Here is a 7,550-nt window from a genome sequence, read left to right on the forward strand (position 1 = left end):
GTTGTTGGAGCTGCAGAAGGTTCCTACGAGCACTGCCGTGTTTTTGAATATTAAAATGTGACTCAAAATAGTAGCATATTTATTCATTGGGTCATTCAGGTATTGTTTCTATAGCCAATCCCAGCCGATGATATGGAAGAGGCAGAGTTTCGATGTGCAGGACCACAAGAAATGACTAGTTCTCATCGAGAGACAATTCAGAGGCTTCAGTTCCCCAACTGGGTGTTTCTGGAGAGTTGGGGGAGAATGTAGGCACAAGAAGAGCTTGCAGACCGAAAACAACCAGTAGGTTACTGAAAGGCCGAATATCTCTGCATATGACCCTATGATTGACAGGTATCAGTCAAGGTCACGTCCCGCCTCCAGCTGCGGGATGGGCAGTATATCTGATAAATGCATTAATCTTGCAATGTCAGAGGCATGTACACTGGGAAAGGCACTTGATTTTTACCAGACTTGTTGGTTGTCCCTTTACTTTGGAGGTCAGGACATCTTCATGACCGAAGAACAAAAGAAGTACTACAACGCCATGAAGAAACTGGGCTCAAAGAAACCTCAGAAGCCCATCCCCCGGCCACAGGTGGGACCCACAGGTTCTGCCCGCCCGGACTTCACCGGCAAGCAGGCGGTTCTTGAGCCGATCCACTCTTTCTGCTCCATCCACAGAACAACATCCAGGGCATGGTCTTTGACTTCGTCACGCAGCAGGTATTTGACATCTCCATCATGATCCTCATCTGCCTCAACATGGTCACCATGATGGTGGAGACAGACGACCAGTCGCGCGAGACGGAGAACGTGCTCTACTGGGTCAACTTCATCTTCATCGTCATCTTCACGGGCGAGTTCTTGCTGAAGCTCTTTGCGCTGCGTCACTACTACTTCACCAACGGCTGGAACATCTTTGACGTAGTCGTCGTGATCCTCTCCATCGTGGGCAAGTATTCTACGCGGTTCTTTTGTTTCTAGCTCGAAGAAGGGTCGACGGGTCGGTCATCTTTTCGTAGCAGCGTCCGAAAGTCCGACGGTCGTGATCAGACGTGACGTGTCTTTGCTTCCCGTCTTCCCGTAGGTATGTTTCTGGCCGACCTGATCGAGAAGTACTTCGTGTCGCCGACGCTGTTCAGGGTGATCCGCCTGGCTCGTATCGGCAGGATCCTCCGTCTCATCAAGGGGGCCAAAGGGATCAGGACTCTGCTGTTTGCCCTCATGATGTCCCTTCCTGCCCTCTTTAACATCGGCCTGCTTCTCTTCCTGGTCATGTTCATTTTCTCCATCTTCGGCATGTCCAACTTCGGCTACGTGAAACACGGCGCCGGCATAGATGACCTGTACAACTTCGAGACCTTCGGGAACAGCATGATCATCTTGTTTATGATCACCACGTCAGCGGGCTGGGACGGCCTGCTGCTGCCCATCCTCAACTACCCCCCGGACTGCGACCCCACGTGGGAGAACGCCGGCACCCCCAACACCGGGAACTGCGGCAACCCTTCGGTGGGCATCTTCTTCTTCGTCATGTACATCATCATTTCCTTCCTCATCGTGGTCAACATGTACATCGCCATCATCCTGGAGAACTTCAGTGTGGCCACAGAGGAGAGCGCCGACCCGCTCAGCGAGGACGACTTCGAGACGTTTTACGAGATCTGGGAGAAGTTCGACCCGGACGCCTCCCAGTTCATCACCTACGCCAAGCTTTCCGACTTTGCGGACGCTCTGGAACACCCGCTCCGCGTCCCTAAGCCCAACACCATCGAACTGATCGCCATGGACATGCCCATGGTGAGCGGGGACCGCATCCACTGCCTGGACATCCTGTTTGCCTTCACCAAGCGCGTGCTGGGCGACAGCGGTGAGCTGGACATGCTGAGGCAGCAAATGGAGGAGCGATTCGTGGCGGCCAATCCTTCCAAGGTCTCCTACGAGCCGATCACCACCACCCTGAGGCGCAAGCAGGAGGACGTGTCGGCCAGAATCATCCAGCGGGCCTACCGCTCTTACCTGGCAAGGCGAGGCTTCGTTTGCAAGCGCAAGCCAGCCAACAACAAGGTGGAGAACGGCGGGAACAATCAGGAACAAGAGAAGGAGGGCACCCCCTCCACCGCCTCCTTGCCCTCCTATGACAGTGTGACCAAACCTGACAAGGAGAAGCAGGAAGACAACAATGAGGGCAAGGGCGGAAGGAACGACAAGGGAAGAAACAAAAAAGACATCAGGGAATCTAAATGTTAGGGCGCCGGAGCGACAGTCACGGTCGTAACACTAAAAGAAAATCATACCAATGTAACTTCAAGCAAAGCCAGAGGAAGCTCACCCACACAGATGTACAGATTATTTCATTTGCAAGTCAGACCAGTAACATTCAGTAATTTTGTTTACATTCTTGTATCGACGCAGAGGAGAGCAGCTTTGTCCGTCACAGCTTCAAGACTCTTGAACTTCTGTCAAACCAAACGTAATCAGCATACCGTGTGATTATGTAGGCCGCCGGAGTGGACGGGTCGTTTGCGCTCGCGCCGAGAACTCCGCACGCGTAGAACGAAATCGACGACAACGAGAAAAAAAAAGAAAACACTCAAGCGCCTGGATGCGAGCGATGGATTCCACCGACGGAGCGTGGATGGGGGGGGGGGGGGGGGGGGGGGGGGGGGACGACTGCCGCTCCTCACGCCAAAAGGACGGCGCTCTCCCAAACGCCGCCGGGGAGCTGAAAGGGATGACTGACGAGTGAAAGACACAGCTGAGAGCAGTGGGAATACTTTATTTACTTATTTATTTGGGAGGGGGCGGGTGGTGGGGGGGGTTGTTTTATCAAAGCTAGTTTGTTGAGCAGCAACAAAATGCAAATGTTTAAAAACAAAAAAAAAAAAAAAAAAAAAAGGGGGGAACAATACTTGACACGTTGCCCCGCGCCACTTTACTCTTCTTCTACTCATTTTAACTTTGTTATACTCGCGTCTTAAATGCTTTTGTTTTATTTATGTATTTATTTTTTACACAGGCTTCCACGCCACCGGCCTGTCTGTTACAGGGGTTCGACACGGGCCAAGGGCTGACGTTTTACTCCGAAGGTGTTTTCCAACGATACATAAAATAACTGTGCTTGTTCGATGCATAGAGATGACTTGCATGATGGCATGTTTTTTGATCAGAAACCTTGCATGAGTTATCATAGTCACTAATATCCAGGCCGCGCCGGTGGCGGCGGCGGCGAGGTCGAGGCGTCTGATGGAGTCTGAGCCTTTGTGGACATAAAAAAAAAAGGGGTGGGGGGTTGAATGGGGGGTTGGGTCAATCACCTTATAGGGTAAAAAAATAATAATAACAAGAATCTTTTATCTCGCCATTCAACCCATTTCAAACGGTTTCCTTTCGACCGTCGCTTCCTGCAGACGTGTTGGACGGCGTGCGGTGTGCCGCCCTGCTGGACGGCGGGTGGTATTACACATGTCGTGTGTTATATACACGCCTCGGATCGGTTTGGGTCGGAGACGGCTCCCCCCCCCGGCTAATTTCTGCTGCTCCCCCACCCCACCCCGTCCCCCCGAGGACAGCCAGGGCCTTTCCGCAAGGGCTGAGAAGATTTTTTTTTTTTTTTTTTTTCTTCTTTTATCATCTTGTTGCACTCGTTTATGGGAAACCTTGCGGTTCTGAATGGTGGAGCCTCTTTATTTTGCACAGTCTTTCTAAAAAATGATGTCGAGAGAGACGGCGATCGGGTCGGAGGGGGGGCCGCTGGCGACACCGTGCCCCCCCACGTCGTGGTCGGGAGACGGAAGTTCTCGGGTTTGTGTGTGTGTGTGTGTGTGTGTGTGTGTGTGTGTGGAGAAGCCAAAGAGATCTGCCTTGCTATCCCCTTGTTGCCCTTCGTCCGTGGAGCGGGATCGGGTATGCGATGTATTTACGCCTCGCCCATTCTGTCTGCATTTGTTTTGTTGTCGCTGTCACCTCGTGACAAAGGAGCCCAAGAAATGTATGCAATGCTTGAAGAAAATCCATCCCTTTTTCTCAGGAGATTATTATTATTATTATTATTATTATTATTGTAGATGTACAGTGTCGAGCTCTGCGGCGAAATGCAAGTGAATGTGTCGGGAGTATTTATGAAATCACCTTTGACTTTTTTTTTTTTTTTGCGTTCCAATTGCGCCACGATGGAAGATGATATCAGCCGGCCGCCTTATTTTGACAGCTGCCCGGTCGGGGCGCCGGTTTACGCGCTTCCTGCTTATATTACGCTTATAGGGCTAGAAGCATCTCAGAGAAAACAGCTACCTTTTGCTTGCTTGTAGCGGCAGTGTTTATACAATAGAGGATTGCGTTCCCGGTCTCGGATCGACAACCCGAGCACCTTTTTTTGCCATGCCATCACACCATTCGGACGGACCCCAGATTCCAGGGCTTCACGTGAGCCTCACATTTCTCTTTACTTCACAATTCCGCATAACTAGATACCAAATGGCCGTCAGAACAGCGGCCCCATGAGCACCGCCGCACCAGAGCTTTTTTGCACTGTGCACTAGCGATGTGCGAGTCATGAATGAGTCGTTCAAAACTCGAGAGTAATTTTACTGACCTGCGGTTCCTCATCTCCTTGAATTTGTTCCCTAACTTGTCCCCGCTGCTGCTAGCTACCTAGCTAACCGCTAAAAAAAGAGACTAGACAATATGTCGCTATTGTATGACTGCTATTCTAACTGCATTTGTATACATATATCAATTTAATCACAGAATTAGCCCTGTGGGAGGAGCAACAGCTCTGGTTTCTTGCTCCAATTCATGTCCCGTCCCCTTTCCCTTTGCTATGAGCTGTGGACGTAGAATCACAAATTGCTAAGTAGCCCTCCCCGCTCACAAAACAAAAGACTCACTCAGTCATTCAACGAACAAATCACTCAGTAGCTCAGAGTATCCCATCCCAATCACAAAACAAACAACTCACTAAGGTCACTCAACGAACGAATCACTCAGTAGCTCAAAGTAGCCATTCCCACTCACAAACCGAACGACTCACTCAGTTACTCGATGTTACTCGATCGAATCACTATGTAGTTCACGGTAGTCCTCCCTGTCCACTAAATGAACGACTCACTCGGTCACTCGACAAACGAATCACTATGTAGCTCACAGTTGTCACCTTACTCAGAAAACAGGTGACTGACTCAGTGATTCAAATGACTCAAAAACCTATCTCTGTTTGGTGAGTGGCTCGTGTAAGCTTGAGTCAGAAAAAGCTACTGCCGTCCTGTTTCCTCTGAGCTCAAGTGAATAGAAAGACGTGTATTAGAGAGAGAGAGAGAGAGCAATCATCCATTGGAGAAAAGAAGTTTTAGGCTCAAAATGAAAAACACCCACTAAGAATGGACTTTTTAAGAACCTATAGATAATGTAATATATTATTTTATCGTAACGGCATGTGTAGTTTTTTTTTGTAAATAAAGAATTACCTTAAAATAATAAAAAAAAAAACTACAGCTATCTAACACTAAATACTAATAACCATTAAAAATAGAATGGCTTCCAGCTGACGCCCCCTCGTCACACTTGTTATATTGTGACGGATTTTTGAGTCACTTTTCACAAAAAAAAAAGAGGGGAGTAGACGGAGAACATGTATTAAGAAGCAGAAATTGTATTTAAAATGTACAAATAGGTATACAGAGCTATATTACATATATATTATATATATATTCCTCCACATAGATATATATATATAGTATATATACATTAGAACAATGTCTGTCCACAACTTGCAGTGCAATGAAACCACAACCACTGAGTGTAACTCATCCTGCTGCCTCTTCTTTTTCTTTCTTTTCTTTTCTCCTCTTCTCCGTGCGGTACATTCAGAAAAACTTAACCAAAAAAAAAATTAAAAAAAAAAAAAACCCAGCCCTTGCCCAGGGGCGTTCCCGATGCATGGTGTTGACCTAGCTGCTTGCAGAGAATGGTGAAGCCTGCCTTTGGTGAGAAGATTGCACTACCAGCATACCCTCCTTTTGTACACGCGTGAAGATGCCCCAGTCTCCCCACCGTCAGTTCCTTATATCGAACACACACATGCACACACACACGGTTCTTTTGTTGGTGAGCCCCGTGTGACACTCTTCTACTCGGACCTCCTCTGCGATTCCCCGCTGCTGCAGTTTGGAGTCGCTCCTTCGTTTTTCTTCGGCCGCCGCCCCGAGAAACACTGTGACCCGGGGGTGTGTGTGTTTGTGTGTGTTTGTGTGTGTGTGTGTGTGTGTGGGAGGAGAGGGTCGGGTCAGGGGTCACGCTTGGCCGTGTGTGTTCGTTTTATGGTGCGACTCCCCCCCACCCCACCCCAGCGCCACCACCACCACTCCCTCAATGGCACGTGCCTTTTTTTTTTTTTTTCCATTATTTTTTAGCTTCCTTACGTAGTCCGTGGGTGAAGTTGGTGATGATGAGGATTCTGAGAAACCCGGTGGGAGCCAATCACAGTCGAGCGCAACAGAGACAGAGTACCGAGTCCACTTTAACACGTAAACCCCCCCGAAAAAAAAAAACTCACCGCCGAAACCCGGCCATCCAGACGAGCGTCCTGTGGAGTCACGTGGTACAAGTGCTGTGTGTGTGTGTGTGTGCATGTGTGTGTGTGAGTGTGTGTGTGTGTGTGTGCGTGTGTGTGCGTGTGTGTGTGTGTGTTCTCCAAACCGAGCTCTCGGGCTTGAAGGAGATCAGCTTGCTCTCTGTTTCACACCCTCCTGATGTTGGTTTACCTGTTGGCATAAGAGGCCATTTTTATTTATTTTTTTTGTAGCATGACCAAGATACATTTCTCTTTCTTTGTTTTTCCTTTTGCTGAAAACAGGCTGACTGAATGGAAAAAAATAAAAGATAAAACTTTTGACTGACATTATCTCTTGCCACTAACCCAAGTCAGAGAGAGGACGTGTGTTGCACAACCACATGAGACGACTGGACGGCGGATCGGATCGGAATCGGATCGAAATCGGGGAAAGAATGTCTTCATTTGAGCACGAATCTATTTCCAAACAATAAAGCAGCCTTCCAGTTAAACCTCCGACTGCTGTCCTTCTTGGGCTCTGGGCCGACAACCGCCGACACGCCATTAGTTTGCATGCGGAGTCGCTTTCTGATTGAAGGTATCAAAAAACGGGTGGTGTATATGAGGTGTAAATGCAAGCATGAATACTTGTTTGTCTATGAATGACAGAGAATGCGTTCACAAACATGCAGATGACCCTGCTTTCTCCAGATATGTAAACAGGGATGTCTCCATATGAGCGCGGTATAGGCGTTTTAGCTAACGAATGAATGACAATTGGAATCAGAAGGTGACACAACGCCATTTTGGTTCCCCAGTTTCCTCTCAGCCGGTTCCCCTCACTCTGCTGTCTGGGCTTCACAGGGTTGAGGAAACCGTGAAAAAAAAAAAAAAAAAAAAAACGACATCCGTCCCGAAGCTGTGACCTACAGCCAGGTGTGCGCTGGTGGAGGACGGAGGACGGGGGAGGAGGGGAGGCAAATCTGGGAATTTTCAAACCAAACCAGCCGTCCGT

At 48.7% G+C, this 7,550-nt stretch overlaps 1 protein-coding gene across 2 annotated transcripts in view; it reads left to right on the top strand.

Annotated features, from left to right (window-relative positions):
• scn8ab (sodium channel, voltage gated, type VIII, alpha subunit b) overlaps window positions 1-7,047 on the top strand; it is a 37,473-nt gene extending 30,426 nt beyond the window's left edge. For both annotated transcript variants that reach the window (XM_086168343.1, XM_086168344.1), the window contains exons 26-28: window positions 476-580; window positions 667-937; window positions 1,073-7,047. In XM_086168343.1, the coding sequence (XP_086024469.1) occupies window positions 476-580; window positions 667-937; window positions 1,073-2,235 (1,539 nt within the window). In that variant the 3' untranslated portion in view covers window positions 2,236-7,047. The remainder of the gene's footprint in view (window positions 1-475; window positions 581-666; window positions 938-1,072) is intronic.
• The last annotated feature ends 503 nt before the right edge of the window (window positions 7,048-7,550 follow it).

The sequence above is a fragment of the Fistularia commersonii genome, chromosome 21 (genome assembly GCF_037954325.1).
Source record: "Fistularia commersonii isolate RoL2024-O1a breed Wild chromosome 21, RoL_Fcom_v1.0, whole genome shotgun sequence".
Lineage (NCBI taxonomy): Eukaryota > Metazoa > Chordata > Actinopteri > Syngnathiformes > Fistulariidae > Fistularia > Fistularia commersonii.